The sequence below is a fragment of the Echeneis naucrates genome, chromosome 2 (genome assembly GCF_900963305.1).
Source record: "Echeneis naucrates chromosome 2, fEcheNa1.1, whole genome shotgun sequence".
Taxonomy (NCBI): Eukaryota; Metazoa; Chordata; class Actinopteri; order Carangiformes; family Echeneidae; genus Echeneis; species Echeneis naucrates.
Genome location: NC_042512.1, coordinates 16,788,128 through 16,808,940, shown reverse-complemented (window position 1 = coordinate 16,808,940; position 20,813 = coordinate 16,788,128). Strand labels below are relative to the sequence as shown.

The window sequence follows — 20,813 nt, the reverse complement described above, 5'->3', positions numbered from 1 at the left end:
TGCTGAGCCCACGTCGTTACTGCAAAGAGCCCTTTCCCATTTAGGGTCTGTCTGCTGGGAGATTAGCACTGGAGGAGAGCTCCTCGATCAAGAGGCCCTACACGACTACCGTGCTTTTGTGCCAAGCTCAGCCAGAGCTTCAGTCACTCGGACATTTCAAGTCCAAGCTGGTTGGAGGGGTCGATTCCAGGGCTGTCTGCACTTTGTGCTCACATGCAAACATAAGAATATATCTGCTGGTATTTTGTTTGTTTGTTAAGACGAGTGGGCTTCCCAAGCAGGAACATGTGTCATCAATCTTTTCCCTAAAATAATTTATCTACTAACATCATTCGCCTTTAAAATCCATATTCAATTGAAAAGTACCACACATCTCCAATTTACAAATTCAACTCCGCTGTGAAATAAATTGGAGGTTTCTGAGCTTTAAAATTCAGCACCTCCAACAGTGTGGCTTGTTTTAATAGAAAATTAACATTTTGGTTAAAAGCAATTGTGCAAATCTCCCCCACATTAAAAAAATACAGATGAAAAGATCGACAATTGTCCACAAAGCATCTCTTGTACTCGATCTTTTCTGCCTCCCCCTCTCTCTCTCTTTCTCTCTGCACACTCTAAATGTTTAACAGGATCCTTGAGAAAAGCCTCTCTACTTCTGTTTCCGTGGCAACTGGCATGCATTGGAATTGATGACATCTCCTGATCGCCCACTTACTTTGCACTAAAAACGCTTTTCCCGTGAACTCCGCTGGAGCTATTTCCCTCACAGAAAACATGACGCCACAGCAGAGAGGAGACTGAAAGGAGAAATTCTTTCCATTTGACAAAGATTTTCATTCTGTCAATCTGGAAACACAAGAAAGGTTGACAGGATACATTGTTTTAGAGGCCCAAAGTGGCCAGGCCTTAAAATTACGCTCAGAAGAAATGGATTTAGAAGATGAAAGTGGTCAATCATTTAACTTAAAAAAAATGCACCATGACAGACATAACATGGTATCAATAATTTATGGTCTGCTGGGTGCCTGTGGGGTGATTTTATCTTTGTGAATCAGGGTCTCAGCATGAATCACTGTCTATTTAGCTCCACCTTGAAGCTGCAACCTCGTCTGAAGGAAAAGAGGGAAACCCGGTCCTTACTCAAGTTACCCGGTAAAATGTTTTTGTCTCTATACCACACATTCATTCTCTCCTATAATTAACATAGACGGGCAGCCAGACAGCTCTGGAGGCCAGAACCTGCAGCAAGACTGCCCGCTGTCACCTTGTTACCACTGTAATGGGTTCAGACGAGGTCTCCCTGACACACGAGAAGGGAAATGAATTCATAAAGACCAGCCTCATGTACTTTCTACTCTACCTCTGCCTCCTTTTGCCCTTCCTCCATCACCACTATCCCTCCTCCCACACAGCCTTGTTTAAACAGAGAACATATTCGACATAATCACACTGCACGGACCAGCAACCTGATGCACAATTCATTCAGCTTCATTAAAATCGCACACACGTACAGTGACAGAAAATTAACAAACACATTCTTAGAGTGTCCATTAAAATCTATTCATTAACTCTGAACCACATTTCATCCACTGTTGGTTTGTCTGTAAGTGTTTAAGGCGCAACAATAAAATGGCAAACACTTCAAAAGTCTTTTGTGAAGCCAACAGCGTTGGGGCAACTTTGGGTGCTTGTTGAAACATTCACTCAAGGGCTTCTACCTTTGACAGCTAGAGGACTGTGTAGGCAGGCCACTCTGTCAAAGGGCTGGATGTCATGTATGTTAGCAAGAGGCAAGACACTGTGCTGTCAACCCAATTAGGCAGTTCGGGCACACACGGACTCCATTCTGTAGGGCTGAAAGAGGTCAAACAGCATTTCAAATGGAGCCATTTCACTGGCTTGTCCAGCACATAGACTGGAAAAATTTGGATTCACTGATGGACTGAAAGGCAAGGACGTCCTTTATGCTAAAGTCATTAGGGCTGGATGTGCCCACAAAATCTCTGTGGAGAAAAAACGCCCACCTACTGGCCAATTGAACTTTTATGTTAAAGGTGAACTAACTAAATAAATAAATAAATAAATAAATCACTCAAGGTCTTTGCAGGAGCATAATATTGTCACAACTAGCTTTAAAAATGGGTGCCCAGTGAATGTTTGGGGTGCCACGTTGTTCTGACAACACGTTCTGTGTGCTATTTTGTTGGTTTAATCCAATTATTTGGTGACTCCAGTATGCAGAAACCTTTATTTCTTTTATTCCTCACTCAATAATCCTTAGCCCCCCTCTGAGTCACTCTGAGAATTCATGAATGCCCACTGAGTTGTCAGCCCCAAGCAAATGTACTCTGATCAATTGTACACGGTCAGCATGGACTTTTGATTGGATAATCGGCACCTCACTGTCTCTACATGCAAGAGGGTTGTGTTTGCGTCTTTGTGTGTGGAAATAGAATCGATAATCCAAGCAACAAGAGGTGCATGTATCTTGAAAGCTGATTGAATAAGCATGGTGAACTTTCAATCTGAATTAAATTTCCTCAGTTTTGGAATAAATGAATAGTTGGCAGACTTTGTCTTGGTCAGCGTTGATCTATGTGTCTGGTGTGCGCTTCGTCTCCTGTTCACATGGGTGAGCAGAGTTTAGGGTCACTTCACAAACACGCTTATAAGAGGTTGAAAACATCTAAACGGCACTCTAGATGAGCGCTTGGATCTGTCAGTTTCTCTTGAGCGTGTTTTTGAAATGGTTAAACGTTCTGATGCAGCTGCAACTGCATAGGTAGCCCACACAACGAAATTAGGTCATTTAAATCACTCAATTATAGATGTTGACATTGCATATGCATTGTATAGCTCTAATGCTGGGATCACAATCCCATGATATGAAATGTTTCCTAATCCCTCCTCCTCCCCTCCGCACTGGAGATCAAAAGAAATGCTGGAATTGCTTTCTATGGCACATTTGAAATGGTTTTCTGACAGCGTAATACCAAAGTCATTTACTTGGTAGCATTTGGTTTGTGCTATGAATTGCAGATATATAGTTTTCTTATTTTGTTTGAAGTGCCTGAGCCATACAAAGTCATCATTAGAATTTTGCCTTGTGATTCAAATTAAATACCAACACGTCTTTGACATAAATTAATAACGATGAGTCATGTTACTAAAACCTTTTTTAGATATTTTTCCTGGATGTAACAGTGGTTTTATGGATGGGCCCTAGAATACATTACTGTGCTTTTTTTGAGGGGTGAGACATCAGACTTCACGACCTGACTGTTTGTCCTCATTGCACTGTTTAGCTTCCTGGTGGCAGTTTTCCCTTGAAATGGTTAAGTCTGACTTTGAGAATGAGCAAAAATATTTGGAGGGAGAAAAAAATAAAAGTGGGAACGGTGGGAATAGAACATCACCTCCTGGTAAAATAACTCCTGTGCCAAACAGTTTCTTTTCAAAGTTAATCTTCTATTTGCATATTAAAGGCAAAGAAAGATGCACACAGAACCATAATCCTTAGCTGTCCTTGTGTTTTTCAAGACCAGGCACTTGGGGTACAAAAAAAGCAAGAGAGAGAGCCTTAAAGAGCGTTGCAAACAGCGAAAGGAGGCCCTTTTCATGCCTATATCACACGTTTTTAACATCGCTGAGGGTGGCATGCACATTAAACACTATAATCAGACCATATTTGAATTTCAATGCAGAGCCAATGGAAGGTGGTGGAATGGGATTTGGATTGAACTGGAGTGCATCAGGGCTGGAACTGGGACAGATGATGTGTCAAAAATCAGAAAAGCATAGCACCACATACTGCTGACTGCTTTGTTATGCATCTCAGCTGTTTGTCCAGATGTGTTTTCATTAAACCTAGGCAAACAAGCTGTAGGTCGCAGACTGCCTAGAAATAATCACCATCGACCCTTTTAATTAATTGTCTTTGCAGGTGCAGAGAAATCTGTAAGGTCAGCGTCCCTGTGAAAGGGGTATTAATCATTCATCAAGCTGTTCCCATAGATCTGTCTTTTCCATCATCAGATTTGTCGTCAGGAAACGATACCATATCCACCCGTCATTAAGATGCATGTGAAAGAAAAATAAAAATAAAACTTCTTTGTCAAGCAGCAGCTAGTAGACTTCAGTTAAACTGTGGGCCTCATTACAAACGCTCATGGGCTAACACTTCAAGAATCACACTTAATTGGCTGTCTGAACATTGCATTTTTATACAGCCATTTATTTTAAGTGTTTCTGATGTCAGATGATATACAGAGGTAAACTTCCATGAAAGGCTGAACTGTGCAGAAACAGCTTAATTACTCTCTGGCAAGATCGCTTGCAGAGTTTCGGCAAAGGTTGAATTTCTGAACTAGATTTGGAGAGTGAGACTATGCAAGCTTGTGCTGAAGGCGCAGTTAAACTTGGCTACTGGCAGGAGTCAGAGTTGCAGAGTTACTGACATCTGTACTTCCACTCAGTTAGCAGAAGTTGCTAATAGAGATTTGAAGCCCATCAGATGTCACAGACTCTTTACTGAAAACAAAATCTACAGCCTCCAACCAGAAATTCGCTGTTGTTCTGACTTAAGAGGGTCCTGCTAAAAACGACAAACAGCTTTTTTACATGTCTCTTCTCTTATTAGCTTGGGAAAAAAAAAAAAAAAAAAAAAAGATTACGAGCAAATTGTGTGTGTCCCCAGGACCAAAATCTGCCGTGTTCTCCAGCGCTTTTATTTATGTTTCACATGTTAATAGAATCTAATAGTTTTCGAAGGCCACCGGGGCCATAAAAGCATTTCATGGCTGTTTGATCCACAGCAGAGAACTTTTCACATTTACTGAGCTGCCGTTATATGCCATATATAAGGAAATAATTGGAAAACACTTCTTGTAAATTACATATGATGATGCCTCCTTTTACCCTCATGGAAAAACAGTCTTGATGGAGCTCCTCTCTACGTTTGCATCATGGATGCAGGGGAGCTTTGGCAGTGCAGTGATTGGCTGATTGGAGACCGGGAAGGAGGTTTATCCCTGGGAAAAGCCTTGGAGATGACAGTAGAACTTAATTAATATGTAGAATTTATTGATCATTGCACTGCAGGGAAATCAACTGCCACCTTCTACCATTTCTTGGGCCCCAGGAGGATTGTAAATAAGCGGCCTTAAATATTTCAACCATGCACGCATCAAACACAAGCAATAAACATGATTGGGAAATATGCGACGGAACTTCGCAGAAAAATTAAATTACAGGCAGGCTGACAGGGAACAGCTGAGTTAAGTCAAGTGGATTTTTTAAAATCTAAATTTGGTGAATCTTAATTAAAAAGCATTTATTTCCTGAAACAATAGCAGTTTTAGCTCTGGATTACATAGTTTCCTGTGAGTGGGGAGTTCCAGGTAATTCCCTGCTAATTACAATAAAAATGGTACACAGTTGAATTTCAATGGCACCTGCTTGTATCTTTAGAGTAAAGAACACTGGCAAAAGAAGGAGCCAAGGCCTGGAGAATAGAGGCAACCTGGTTTGTTTCCAAAATTCCTGCAGTGCGTCAGTCTCCTGCAACCAACAAAGGCACACTCCTCAGCAAGTGAGTTTACATCCTTTCTCCCTCGCACAAAAGAGGGAAAAGCCCCAAACTTGGCTAGACTCCCTTGAAACCTGTAAGGATTCACTGTGCCTCAGCTTGTTGCAGAAATAGGTTGATTGTGCTTCGACCAATCCCAGTTTGGCTAAAAACAGAAAGGAGGGGAAAAAAGAAGAAACTAAAGGAACGAAAATATACAAAGAGAACAAGAGAGTAGTGTTTTTTGTTTTCAGCTGTAATTGACGTGGCGACAGGGAATGAACACAGTAAGAGAGGATGTGTTCAAACTTTCTTATAAAGGCGCATTGAAAGAGGCCACACGCTGAGTGCCTGGCTGTCGCAAGAGAACTTGACAGCCTCATCAAATGCTACGTTGTTGGGGGACTTCCTGCATTCACAAAACGTCACCTCTCAAGTGACCAAAGGCTCATTGCGCAGGGTAGGCTAATTAAAAATCGCAATTCATGCAGTTTCTTTCACAGCAGTGACACTGAAGGCAGGAAAAGGCCACAAATTTCCCATCAAGCGGCTTTTTGAAGTGCAGTCTTTTTTAAGACAATAGCTGATTTTCAGGGTCAAATCTGTCACTCCATCCTACAGTTTCCCCTCGATAACCTTTTTCTTTGGCTTACATGCTGACACGTGACAGACGTTAACATTTGTATTTTTTTTATATATATATATAAATATATCTTACTAACTTTTACTTATTGCCTTTTGCGTTCTGTAAACACAAACCCTGACATGATGATGGACACTTTCAAACAACATGCAAATGTTTCTTATTCAGAAGATCAATCCAAAAATAATGCTAATGAAATGAAGTTATCGAAAACGTAGATGTTCTGTGAGTAATAGCATGAAAAAGGCGAGAAAGGATAAAGTGTTCATCTCTTCTCCAGGGTTCTTCAGCAAGCAGAAGGAACCGACAAACTGAATGTCTCTGAGGATATTTCCAGCAAAGACAATTTTGGTTCAGATCTTTGAATTACATAATAAAGGTTCCTACTCAGGGTAATGCCATTCACTAACTTTCAATTTGTGGAAAAACAATCTCATTGCTGTATTGAACAGTTGCTTAACATCAATATTATCAATATTCCCGTTTGGTGTATGATTAAGTACACAAGTAAGCCATAGTCCTTGCATGATAAATCTTTCCTTTAATCTACTCATTTGTCACAACATCACCTTAACCCTAACCCTATTATTCTCCCCAATCTAATATATATTCTGTTACAGCAACGAAAGTATTGTTTAAACGAGGGAAAAGATGAAAATCTCATTTATTTTGCCAAAGCATCAATCATGGGAAATGATTTCTGTAAAGCTGTAAGTCTTTAGATATACAATTCATAATGTCACACACAGATGGCTAACAAAGTTATTTTCTTCATAGGAGGGAGGGAAAAGGTTGGCTATACTGGCATCTTTATGAGTTTTTACCAGAAAAAATATCATCCAGAAAGGAGCCGCTCCTTTGTTTGGTTTTCCTTGTTAATTTAAGTTACCACGAACTGTGAAAATCAGAAGGTGAAGTCTGAGGCTAATTACAGAGGCTGACAAAGTTGGAAAATGACAAAAGACAATGTCGCCATGCAAATCGATGAACCTCACCTCAGAAATCAAGGGTAACTGAATTGCATCAGCACAAAACAAAGTTACTGCTACAATCAATAGAAAACCAATGTAATCTAAGAGTCACAACGCCAGACAAAAAGAAATGAATGTCTCTGAGATTGCAAAGACTAAGACAAGTGGAAATCAAATTACAAGTTTGTCTGATTTCCACAAATAATTGGGGGGGGAAAAAACTCAATAGTTGGCTTTTTAACAAGAAGAGGGTCAGCTCTCACTTCTCAAGGCAGACCTTTTATCATGTTATATAGCCCAACATTTCTCCAGTCAAACAGATACTGCAGGTGTTTAATTTAAAGTACAAGCATAGAATTGTCTATAAACACAAATCATAGATGGTTACAAGAAGAAAAATGGGACTTTGGACTTTGGCTAAAGAGCCTCCTGGGCTAAACCAGTTAAAATCTGATGATGATTATGGGATTAGACGTCAGTGTATTTTTTTAATTATTCTGAGACATCTATTCAGCTCCCCAGTGATCCTGTCTGGCCTGCGGGGGAAAGTCGGCAATCAATGGCGGCAATATCCATCACTTCTTATTCACAGGAGGTTGAGAGAGAAATGCTAGGTGAGACATAAAGACAGTCAAGGTGACAGAGCAAAGTGGCAGACAGATCATGAGCGACTGCAGCATTACAGGCATGAAAGATTTTGAGGGGGAGCAAAAAAAAGAGCATGCTGTAATCTCAATTGTGACAGCATTAAGGAATTATATATATATAAGATAAATACACAAAGACTGTGTAAAGACTGCTAGATTGGCAGATACACGGGTGTAAGAGCACTGCAGCAGAAGAGGGAGTACCCACGTAGATTAATCATGTAGTGCAGCCCCAGGTTAAAATGTGTGATATTTTTGGGTGAAGTCCCGTTGCCGCCTCCAGGCAGTTTGCATAGGACTGAGAGACTACAGCTTCATTTCCCCCTGTGGCTCAGCTTTGTGGGAGCTGTGCAGTCAAGGGGAATTGAAATAATTTCCGGGACCATTGCTGTTAATGTCCAAACTGCCCTAACCTTCTTATAAACGTTACTTATTTACTTTTCATTTTCAGTGTTTCTCTTTCTTTTTTTTTTTTTTTCCTTTGAGGAATTTTATCTCTCTTAAAGTCCTCTTCCTTAAACCTGAGAGCCAGATTTTCTTAAATTAAGCATGTGGCCAGCCTTCTCCATGTTTAAATCCTCTTTTGGACTAAAGCTCATTATCATCCACACACATAATCTCTCAAATTGGTACCAGAGTCCCCAGCTGTTAAAGTGGGCATAATTTTGCTAACGGTCAGAAATGAAAGCATTATCTTTCAGGGAGAAATATTAAAGTGGAGATCATGCAATATTTTGCAGTTAATGCTCTATGACCCCACTGAATAGGTAGAGGCAAGCACAACAAATAAAGGTGGCAATAAACCAGAACTGTTTTAATCACAACAACTACTGTTGTCACTTTGGGGATCATTACTTACTTTGGGGGGAAAAAGAAAAATCAGAGCTATGCTACAAATTAAATGAGGTAGTTTTAAGGGAACAAATATGGTAGAAGAAAGTAGTAGAAAGCAGGAGTAAAAAAGTTTTTTCATTGTGACTTCATAAGTGACAACATTTTATATTCATCTTGCAAAAAATTACAGGAATAACACACAGAGCGGCTGAGCTCAGGGTTTAATTGTAATAATAAACGGTTTATGATAGCAAAGAACTCTCACTGCAAATGAGGCTAGATCACCATGGTAACCTGCTGCACAGCTGACCAGATCCTGAGAGGGTTAACTTCAGAGGATCTGATCAAAGCCCTCAACTGCACGACAACCGACCAATCAGATGACTGACAGAAACAGAGTCTGACAGGGACAAAAGAGTTCGCAATAAAGTGAAAAATAATTAATAGCGAGAGACATTTTAACAGATCAGAGACAGAATCATTTCACTGTTCGAAGCTTTCCTCATTTCTCTTTTGTCTGAAATCAGAACCAACAGAGGCCGAGCTCCACACTAAAAAAAATAACGACATTCTCCCAATTCTTTCCTTCTCAGCAGGGTTTTACACTCTTATTTCATCTTTGCAACCCAGAACGACACAAGATGACTTTGTAATGATAGTTGGAAATGAAAAATAAACCTTCTGTTGCCTTTTCCAAAAAAAAAAAAAAAAAAAAAATCCTCCAAATGTTTAATATTAATTAATAATATAACATGGCAGTATAAGTACCTGTTTTTCTGTTACACTTATGGTTTTTAAAATTAAAGTAAATTTAAAAATGCATGATTAATTATGTATTTAAAATATTACACTTTCATTAAGGTCCCACCCTCATTCGAGATGGAACTTACGAAAGCAACCTTCATGACAGATTAGCCTTAAAAATTAAATAAAATTAAATGAAATGGGTTTCATTAAGAACACAGAAAGCCTAAACAGAAAGGTTGTCATTGATCATATGTGATTGATTGACAGGCGTCTGACCCTATTAGCTCTACCCACAATCCAACCCCTAAACCTAAATCCAATCATCCCAGAGGCCTCACCCCGTTTCTCACACACATCCAGACAGAAGCCCTGAGCAGCGGCCTGCAGTGAGTTTTTAACACCTCCAGCTGCAGCTACATGCCTCATCTTCACAGAGCTGTAGCTCACTGCAGTCCTTCATGGCGCCTTTTTCTAGATTGCAGTGGTGTTGTAACATTATTACAGGTCAGGAAACGGGCCACAGACGGACTGTTTCCTGACCTGCTCGTACATCAGATGATAGATTGTCATCCAAACCCACGACACATATCCATAGTAACCCTTGTTGTCAAGAGGCTGGACCTGGCAAGCTTGTTGAGTGGCTTTGTGCGCTCTCCCTGAGCAACGAGAGAGAAAACAACTCCATATGGGAGACCATTACATTTCTAATATCATGTGTGTGATCAATCTCCCCCACGGAGCAGTAGAGGCAATCATTCAACATTTGTGGCAGGCATGCGGTATCGACTTGGGAAAGATGAACCACGGGTATGCATGGGTGTGTGACCCTGATGCAAGTGTGTGTGAAATGGAGAGCTCTTGAATTTCAGCTTTCAGTTTTCAATCTCACCTGGATGTGCTTTGGTCAGGTTCAGTGATAGCGGTCAGTCACACTAACTATTATCACAGGAAAGCTCAACCATGAGCATATAGATCTGATGGTAAGCTTATTTCAGTTTTAGTGCAATTTTTTTTAACAAACCGGAGGACTAGAAGAGGTCACTGCCTCTGTGCTCCCTCTCAACCCTCCAAGTTCTCGTTGACAGCTTCCTGCCATATTCAAAGTCCTTTAATATCAATTACAAAGTCAAGTGGCTTGCTATAATTGAATTTATGCTATGCGCTGACGTCCCCTGTTAGGAATCACTGTCTGGTGCAATTAAGAGCAGCCTCGTTATTGGCCAAACTGTGAGTAGCCCCATTAATGTGGGGGGAAGGTTCTATCCGATCACTGACATATTAATGTTGACGTCCTCCCAGAGTTGAGCTTTGTGATGGGTGTGACGACTGTAAATTTAATTGACTGTCAGGATGACCTTGATTCTCCCTCCTGTAAGAACAGAGGAAAATCAGCGAAGAGAAAGAAAAATATATGCTGCGAGCCCGCAGCAGACGCTGGAGATAAATACACATGGAGAGACGGATGATGAGCAGCTGCACCATAATGGGATCCAAGGTCTTGTTGTGGTGGCGTGTTTTATTTACAGCTACTCTTCATCAGAGTGACATCCTGGGCCCTCGGACCACCCTTCATAGAAATTGGAAGCAGAGACGGATTCCTGTATTGCATTTCCAAATGGGAGCACACATCGCAGACCCACTTTTTACATATGCATGAGTAACAGAACGGTGCGTTCACAAGGGGTGAGCGTTATGGGTAATATATCGCTGGAATTACTGGGAGACTGTGGAAAGGTAAGCATCATTTGTCTGGGGACTCATCAATGTCTGGCAAAGAAATGGGGTCTGATGACTACACAGCAGAGAGGAAGATAGAGGCAGAATTTGTCTCAATCAATGTCTCAGAATATGATCATGAATCATCTGTGTTCACCAGGGGGATGCGTTAACAGGTTTTTTAAGGTGCAACTTTCAGTGAACATATAATGGAAATTTTTCTGTACTGCAGAGAGGAAAGTGTAAATACTGAGGCAAACAGCTAGTGGCTGTGTTTGAAAATGACAGCGCTGTTGTGAAAAGATTGAGATATTGTCCCTACAGTGTCTCGTGGTCAGCAGCTGACAGCAACACTGTCCCAAGTTTGCCTAATTGCAAATCAGCCAAGAACAATAAAAAATAACTCCTTTTCAGAAACTGCCGTAACTGCTTTGGTGAAAAGGGACACAAAAAGAGATTTCTCCTGATTTCTTACAAATCAAATGAGTGTTAAAATGAATCAAGCAAGGACTGAGAGCAAATTCACTGAATATCATTTGAAGCTTTTCTCCAGGAAGAAATCCAGTTCATTCAGGAGATGAAACGCTGGCCTTGCGGTCACTGTGACAATACGACAGCAGTTCCAATCCTAAGGACAGCGTCTGCGTCATCAATAGACATGCTGTAAAACTGCTCCGAGGCAAGAAGCACCACAGTAAATCACAGTGGATAACAGAAACTCCTGATGCCTGGGAAGTAAAGGTAACTGATTGACTCCATCTGAATGCCAGAGATAAGACTTAGCAAAGTTCAGGCATAATGCAGACGAGTGGTCACGCCGTTGAAATGTTTGAGAAAACTACTTAAGCATTTATGTAATGTTAAGCCAATTAGGCCGTTTTTGCAATGCGTGTACATGTTCTTTTTATTTTATGCTGTATTCAAGTCTGCCAAAAGTCATTCTCAGTACCCTCCAAAGCTCCTTCTCACTCTGATTGTAATCCATGCTCAGAGGTGAAAAAAGAATAAATACATAGTTATTACTTTCGAGAGTCCAAAGTGAGACCTTACGTGAACTCTCAAGTTTCTATTTCATTTCAAATAAATGCAGCTCTGCGGTGCACAGAGAGGATTCTCCTCCATTCAGCTCACTGCCAAGTAACCAAACAGGCACATGCAGGGATTTCTCACACGGCTCTCTACCAAGCAGCTATTCTGTAGTACGGTACATGTGACCAACAAGGGAGCTTATTGTGTGTTTAAGACAATAACAGCATCACAGCCCATTTTCAGAGAGCTGCTCTCTTTCTGACCAAGAATAAAGGATAACAGATAAAGCCGGACAGAAATTGTCCAACAAAGCTAGAGCTTGATCACATATCATAGAGTTTGATCACTTTTCTTCACATAAGTGGCTTCAAAATGTTTCAGAATTTTGCTCCACATGCTCGTTGGATTCGAGCACATTTTCACCCTTATATGGTGGAAGTGCCCTCCAGAAAGAAGCCCACTGTCAACTGTTTACGCCTCTCAGTAGCTGAAAAGCCCAGTTTTTGATCTTTGATCTTCAAATCCTGGAAACTGTCATGTGCATTCAGCCCACAAATAACCGACAACATTAATTTGTCTAACAATTAAAAAAAACACCTGCAGGGACCAGGATGATCAAAGCTATGCACCATTTCTTTTGTGCTATACTCGTTCATGACACATCATACACTCATCATTTTGCACTAAAAAAAGGAACAAACTTCAACACAGACAACACCCCTCAGTAAAACAAAATTCAATACAACGACAAAACATCCCACATCGAACAAATGGCATGGAGTTCAGAGAGCAAATAACTCCTGGGATGAATTATACATCGTGGATTGCCCACCATCGACTGATAATACACAGCCATGTAAGAGCATCCAAGTATGGGGTTTTACTTTAACATCTAACTCGATGTGCTGCATTAAGCAGAAATATATGTAATTATTCTGTTCGCCCAACCATTCAGGCTATATCAGCATTCTAACAAAGAGGAGCCACAGCAAAGGACAAATGGATACCTTCTCCTACATATGCATGCTGAGGATTAGTATGGCCGATATGCATTGTATGTTTTTGCACCGTTCCAGCCTGAGTATAAATGCAGACAAAGCATTACTCAAAGAGGAGTGTTTTGAATTTAATCATATACAGATAATAGCAGGGTATATGCAGCACTATGCAGGGTTTCTGGAGTTTGAGTGTGTTTATTTGTGTGTGTCTAAGTGTGAGCCCAGCGAAAGGGAAAGGAAGGAGATAGCGGATTCATTGTCCCTCAGGGAGTCAATCAGGTCATTAAGTTTCTGTTAACTGGCAGACATGATATTCTACAGTGAATTTCTTTCAACAAACAAATGGCTCTACATATTACTCCAGACAAAACCACAACTGAACATGAAATTAATTTCAAAGTATTTGACTGTGGTTTAACAAAGGCACAACATTACAAGAAAAACCTGAACAGCTGCGTGATCCAGCCCGAGCTTTGCTCATCACATAACACCAGCAGTGATAAATGTTCATATAAAAAGGCATACTGGAAGCGACATTTACAGTTTTATGTGAGACTATAAGTCTGATTTTATCCAATCTCCATTAAATATATGATCAAACAAACTGCAGTTTGGTCTCAGAGACAAAGGCACCCAAACACCAGAAAAGTGTTTCTTTCAAAATGCACCTGCTTCCATTCCAGGATACTCTCCTCACCCCAAATGCTGTTTTCCATTCCATAAAAATCAAAAGCAATTTCAAACTAGTTTTCATTGCAGAGGATACCTTTTACAGTGGTGCTCTAACTTTCAACCAGCACGGTTCCTAATAAAGCTGTACAATCTGAAAGAAAAAGAACAAAGGACAGGGGTCTGGCTCGGATGGAGTGTTCATTTATCAGTGGTCACATTTCAAATCCTTGCTCTAGGCAATTGCTCGTAAAGCATCCAAGGAGATAGCCCATGGGGACTTCTGCTGGAAAAGCAGAAAACCCTTTGATGAGCCTTGGGCCATTCCTGCACCTGTGTCTAAAATACATGGGTAAAAACTCAGACGCAAGCAGCCTCTGGATAGTGAAAAAACTGACTGTAAAATGGTTTTCTGTATGTTCCATATTAGCCAGAGTGGACGTTCTTCCGGCGTATATCCACACTCATTCAGAAATGATTATTCAGCTCACAGACACGTGTGTTAGCCTTCGACTGCAAACAGAGAGTACCACAAAGGCTAAAAGTAACTCACTCATCTGTCCATTCATCTGTTCACTCACTCACCCACCTACAGTTCATCCTTATACCTAGGGGGCCGATCTTGATTTGTTCACCTCCTCCATAAATTACTACAAAACTGTAGATAGCGCAGGCATGAACTGATAAAAAGAAATAATCATATAATGACCACTGTATGTGTCGGATAATAGTTTGTAGACACTTATTTTTTTATGTTGCAAACAGCCTTTTTCTCATCTTTAACAATTATGGATTTAAAAATTAATTTCCGATTTCTGGTGGAAAATCAAGCCTTTAAAAGACAGTTCTGTTTCTCATCTTAACAGATTGGCGGCTTCAAAAGGCCATGTGATCCCTCTGCTGTTAACATGAAATGATTCGTGTATCCGGGCCAAATCAGAAAACAGCCTTATAATCTTGGCAGGTTCCAGGGAATCAAACGTCTGTACCAATTAATGTAGCAGTTGCAGATAATTCTGGATGCTGTGAGTACAATAGTAATTTGCTTATCCTTTTCCTTCACTTTCAGAATTTCAGTCTGTGATTGAAACCAAAGTTATTGTAGTTGCACTTAAAAGACAAAACTTACCTGAGCCTCTCTTTGACACCACTTTCAGGCAATGGACCACAACGGCATGAAGCAGGATCAGAAGAGGAATGGGAGCTTTCATTTTTTTACCCGTCCTACAAGGAAACAAAAGCTTGCATTATTACTCCGTACTGAGGCAAGCTGTGAATACAATGAAACTTCAAAAAAGAACAGATAATAGACGATTTTGGCAGGAGATGCTTGATCAAAGCTTGGAAATATATATATATAAAAAAACTCTGCAAGTTCTCAGCCAGTAATAAGAACTTTTCCAAGCCCTAAGGTCAGATGGAAAAAACTCCTGTGTGAACTTCTATGTGCAAATTCTGTTCTCCAAAGCATTTGGCTGCCTGCTTTATTATACCAGTGTCTCTTCAGGGACTTACTGTATAATGAGGGCAAGGCTGTTGATGATACAAATGTCAAGATGCATTTCTATCAAGGCAAACGTGAGTTTACTGCTGATCCACTTTCTCTCTCAGGCAACATGACATGCTGCTATCATTACTGTTCTTCTTACAAACACTACTACAAATAGATGGACCATTATTATTACAATCAAAGCAACCTGCCTGGCTGACTTGGCCAGTGGAGGATATTTCACCTTTTCACTCACTGATAAATGACCTGCCGGATTATGAGGTTGACAGATCGGACTGAAACTGAGCACACAGAAAGATCAAAATGAACACGAGTAATGTTTTAGTGAACTGCCACCTGGCCTTTCAGTTTTTGAGGCTTTGCATTACATCGTGAATGCCCTGAGATGATAGTCGTGTCTTGAGACTCTTGAGAGACACTTCAAGTTTTACCTTGATCACTGACAAGGAGAAATATCTTCCTACGTCATGGAGTACATTCTTGACTTACTGTGCAAAGGTTTTTCTTAACCTTTCAAATCATTTTCCCCTCATCCGCAGCACTTGTGTTCCTCAACCTTCCCAGTTGTTTTGTTTTGTAGTTTTCTGGCTTTTTTTAGGACATCTCCACAAATCAGTGCCCTCTTTGATATTTTATTGTTACTTTGGTTACCTCTCTTCTAACTTTATCAACTCTGAGCCACATGTTAGCAAGGGTCCATGTGCTTTGAAATGTTTGTAGTTTGGGCACTATGTGTTAAAATATTAGCACATTGTGTTGCTGATGCAAACCTGATCAAATTTTTATTTTTGAACAGTATCTTTCTCAGGCTTGGAATAAATAATAGTTGAATGTTTACCAACAAAGTGAGGCCATCTGCTTTTACTTATGAAATCTCTTTTCGCTAATGGTTGTAATAAAACGCTGCAAATGGCCATCATTTATCTGTGCAAAGCACACTCATTACTTTAATCAGAACCAAGAACCAAGGTGGAAAAAAAGCTCTATAAATAAGATAAAATGGGTGACCTACGGCGATGACTCCATTATGCAACAGCTATAAAAGCCTCCTCTGTGATCTATTTGCTCATTCAGCCCCTCCAAGAAACTGTATAATTCTTTTGTTTGGATAATAATTGATCTCCTACCTAAAAACAAAAGTGCCATTTTGGTTTTGACTTGACAAGATGCCAGTGAAGAATACAAGAACTCTGCCATCGGCATTTCAGCCACGACAAAGATGCTTCACATAGATTCCACAAAGCTGCATCAGAAAAGCTTTGAGGGGAAACCCTGACAAGTCACAATGAGAGACTCACAGAGACATGCGAAACTGGCCAACAGCCAAAGATGGCGACATGTTGGCCGTGTTCTCCCTGTCAAAAGCCCTATTGTCGTCAGCAACCAGTGCCACCTCAGAAAAGCTACACAGCACCACACAAAAATCTTATCTTTTTAATTAGTTGTCCATGTTGGGGACAAACTCTGCAACCAGAGCTGTTGTGTCCTTCTTTGGTTTTAACACGGAGCTCACAGCTGAACCGCTGGTTTTGCTCGGTGTCCCTCCAGGTCAGAGTGATATCCTGGGCTGCTGGACATCAAAGTAAAACACTTATTATCACTGAAAAGGTTAAAATGTTCTCTTGCAGTGTACAGTAATTATTTTTTCTTGATGGCGGCTCTACTAATGAGCAAATACCAGCGAGTACACAGATGATATGTTCTGCCTCTATGTGTGCACAGAACAGAAACTGTGGATTATCACACTGAATATATTAACCAAGGACTGTCAGAGAGTTCAGATTCTTGCTCTGTAAAATAATGTTTCTAATGAGTGATCCTTCTAACATAGCATGTGTTGTCCAGAGTAAATATATTCCCAGGTTCCCATGAGAGTCTATAGGAAATGCATGTGGGTCATTTTTTGGCCCACTTATGGAGGCTTGGGTAGCTGGAATATGAAATTAAATGAAAAGATGAAAAAATTATCTCACCGAGTCATTTTTGACCATTTGAGAATCTGAATCTGAAGGGCTAAAGAGACCCCCATCATGCTGAACCATGTTGTGTTTTTCTTCATACACATAAAATAAGGCAAAAGCTCAGATTCATCCAAAAAGCCAGAACAACATCAGCTTATGAAAGTAACCAGGACTAAATACTGCCCTGATCTCTGACAATTCACATTAGCTCATCTACGAATCATTATTTCAAATATAGAATCATCAATAAATCTAAAAAAAACAATTGAAGTGGGAAATTTGAGGAGTGTTTTTCTTGAACTAATTGATGCTCATCAATTTTCTGTCAGTCACATAACTGTGCCAGGAGAGCCGGCGTAGGTGAGACGTTTGAGCCTTCACTGATGGCGATGTGGGGGAGTTGAGGTGGTGTTGATGAGTCTTGCAGCCTGCGGGAAGAAGCTGCTCTGTAGTCAGCAGATTCTCGGGTCTCTCCTGCCAGATGAACAGCAGGATGAACAGCCTCAGCCTGAACTAGACTGTCCTCAACTGTTGTGTGGGCTCTGTGCATCCACTTCATCTCACCAGCGCTGGGCAGTGATACAATAATGATGATATTCTGGTTAGATTTCAACATCCACACCAGCTCCGGGGCCTTCCATGTGCCAGGTTGTCACGCGGCCAGTCAGGATTACTTTCTGTTACCTATCTGAAGAAGTTTGAGGGAACCTAGAGCACAGACAACGGTAAATCTATTCCACAGTATTCACAGTGGGAACACGTCTGCTCAACCTGACTGTCTGTGGTTTGTTCCTGAAGAAGTCCAGAACCCAGTTACATAACAGTTCTGAGACCAGGAAACACTCAGCTTGTCACATAGGTACTGTTATTTCTAAGTTGTGAGGAGATACTTGAGGATCTCTGACGGACAGGACCAACAGCTTCTTAAAGTGCTGAGGGCCACAGGCTGATAATCTCTGAGGCAGGGTGTTTCAGACTTCTTAGGTTGATGGACAATGGTGACAGACTGAGGGATTTTACTGTGAGAGCGATGTGGTGAATACATCAGGTGAGCTAAACACTGAGCAAACGTTTCTGGTACATGGTCAGTGACACATTCACTCTCAGCTTGGCCTTTCTCACATCTGCTGTACACACAAGGGCCAAGCTCTCTGTTGAGGACATTAAAGCAAGCATAAAAGGGTGCTGAGGTGTTGGGCAGCCAAGTCTGACACGTATTGATGCAAGCATGCTTGTTTTTATATCCATGATTGCCCACCAGACCAGTCTTTACGCACGCGCTGAGGTTCCTGTTGAGACGATTTCATGCTTTTGCTTTGTGCCCACAAAGACTGCCTTCTATCTCATTCTGGTTTGCTCACTTATGCCAACTTAAATAAAAGCCACCTTTTACGCACTTTTTATGATAAGGACAGGATCCTTATCATATTTACTGCCTGTATCATTACAGCGCGATTAGCTGAATTATGAAAAATTGCTGATGCAAGGTTCTCTTGGGCACCATATTCAGGTCCCGGACTCACAACGGTGGATCTGCTACGGCTGATGATGAATTAACACCAGATTTTACAGATAGCTCCAGTCTTTAAATTCTCTGAGTTAGTGCGGGCTGAAGATAAAGGGAAGCTGGCCCCGAGATGGAGAAGAAAAGGAGTTGTAGCCACAAGGAATGGCTGAATAAATATTTGTTACTTTATTGTTCTCCTTTTTCTACCAGATTTATGAAGCGTTTCCCCCAAACAGTTAATGATCGGCTTTATCTTTCATCTTTTGCTTCTGATACTGACAGAGACTATTTTAGAAGATTTGTTTGCGGGGAAAAAAAGCTTCTCAAGGACTTATCGAGGTCAAACTCTCACTTTGTTATCAGTGACCACGAAAAGGGTGTCAATGTATTATTGTCGCTATCGTCTTACTTTTTGGCACATGGTTATTAGCCCGTGATAAGCGAAAGTTTCAGTGTAGCTGTCTAACTGTCAGGAGATATCATCAGGAACACAATAGAGAAGAAAAAAAAAAGTTATCCCTCTTCAACAAATGAATGGATACTGGATGTCCAAAAAATATGAAAGCTCAGGAAAAAAAAAAAAAAAAAAAACTGTTCTCTCTTGGAAACCTCGCAATGAAAGCTTATCCTGTCAAGCATCTCAGTGTGCCATTCTTTAAAGAGAGGCTCAATGAAGAGCCCCTGTCACCTGCCTCTCATTCTTTGATTGTTTTTTTTTTCCCCCCAAGCATCCCACTTTCTCCCCTCCCTGACAGTGTTTCCTCCTCAGCAGATTCATCCAAAATTCAATTACTTTCGAGGAGGGTTCAGCCAGAGAAATGGGGCACTCTCTCAACACTCCCGGGGCTCAGAATTAGCCCTGAGGAATGCATCGCCCTCTCAAACTCTCACACACAAACAATTCCAGCAATCAACGAGTGCGCCTGTGCTGCTTTACTACAGCTCACCAGATGGATATTAAGATGATGATTTATACGGCTCTCTCATTTCTCTTCTTCTGTCGCACATTTTATCGGGCTGTTTGCACTGAAGGCCCTCGTGCTTGATTCTGAAAAGCAGCTCGTATCTGATGTTTCTGTTCATATCTTGGTAGGACGTCACCCACATCGGATACCAATGGGAACTGACAGCAAGAGGCAACATCAGGCATCTGCTTTCTGTACCAACAGCTCTCCTGCTCGTTTGGAAAACATTTTAAGCGTCTCCGAGTTTCGATCAGCCCAAGGTGTAAAGCCGAAACAATCCGAACACGAGCATTCTTTTTCTTTTTTTTTCCCCTGGTGGATATTATATATACTTTAAAAAAAAAAAAAAAAAAAAAAGAGCAATCTTTTCCTACAATTCCCTCTGGTGATTCCCAGGGTTCAAGCTTTGAAGTCTATGCAAGATGCCATGAATCACATATCCAGATTGAAAACGAAAACATTCATTAGAACTGCGACACTTTGAGTTTCCGTATTAACAGACAGCCTCTCTGTCTCTGTGATTACTCGCCCACCTCTCCCCCATATCACCCCTCTGCCCCCTTCCTCCTACCTCGAGTCGGAAAATTGGTACTCTGCTTTGCGAGTTATTAACATTTCTATTTGTGAGGAATACTCTTCAAGCCCTTGCACACTTGGCTGACGCACACATACACCCACACAAGTCTGTGCTTTCCTCACTGAATTATTCCATTTCAGGTTATCTAATAACCTTGCAACCAAAAGCCTCCATGTTCTTGACACGCATGAAGGAAGAGAATGAGAAGGAGAGAACATCGCAATCGGCATCTCTGAACATTTAACACCACAATTGTCTACGAAATGTAAGTGTAAATAAATGTTTATTCTGCATGAGGGTAATAATATGCACAATCCTTATTCTCCTGGGAAAACGTGAGGAAAAAAATACCATGGACATCATCAGGAACCCCATTCAGAGATGACTAATAAACAATTAATGCACAAACTGTGTGTAGAAACATTTGATAATGTCTCTTTGTGCGGTGAGAATCAAAGACAAGACAAAACATT

At 40.8% G+C, this 20,813-nt stretch overlaps 1 protein-coding gene across 1 annotated transcript in view; it reads right to left on the bottom strand.

Moving 5' to 3' along the window:
* The window catches only part of LOC115055063 (interleukin-1 receptor accessory protein-like 1), a 232,127-nt gene that overhangs the window by 165,052 nt on the left and 46,262 nt on the right, over nt 1-20,813 (bottom strand). The window contains exon 3 of the mRNA XM_029520504.1: nt 14,950-15,044. Coding sequence (XP_029376364.1) covers nt 14,950-15,031 — 82 coding nt within the window. The 5' untranslated portion in view covers nt 15,032-15,044. The remainder of the gene's footprint in view (nt 1-14,949; nt 15,045-20,813) is intronic.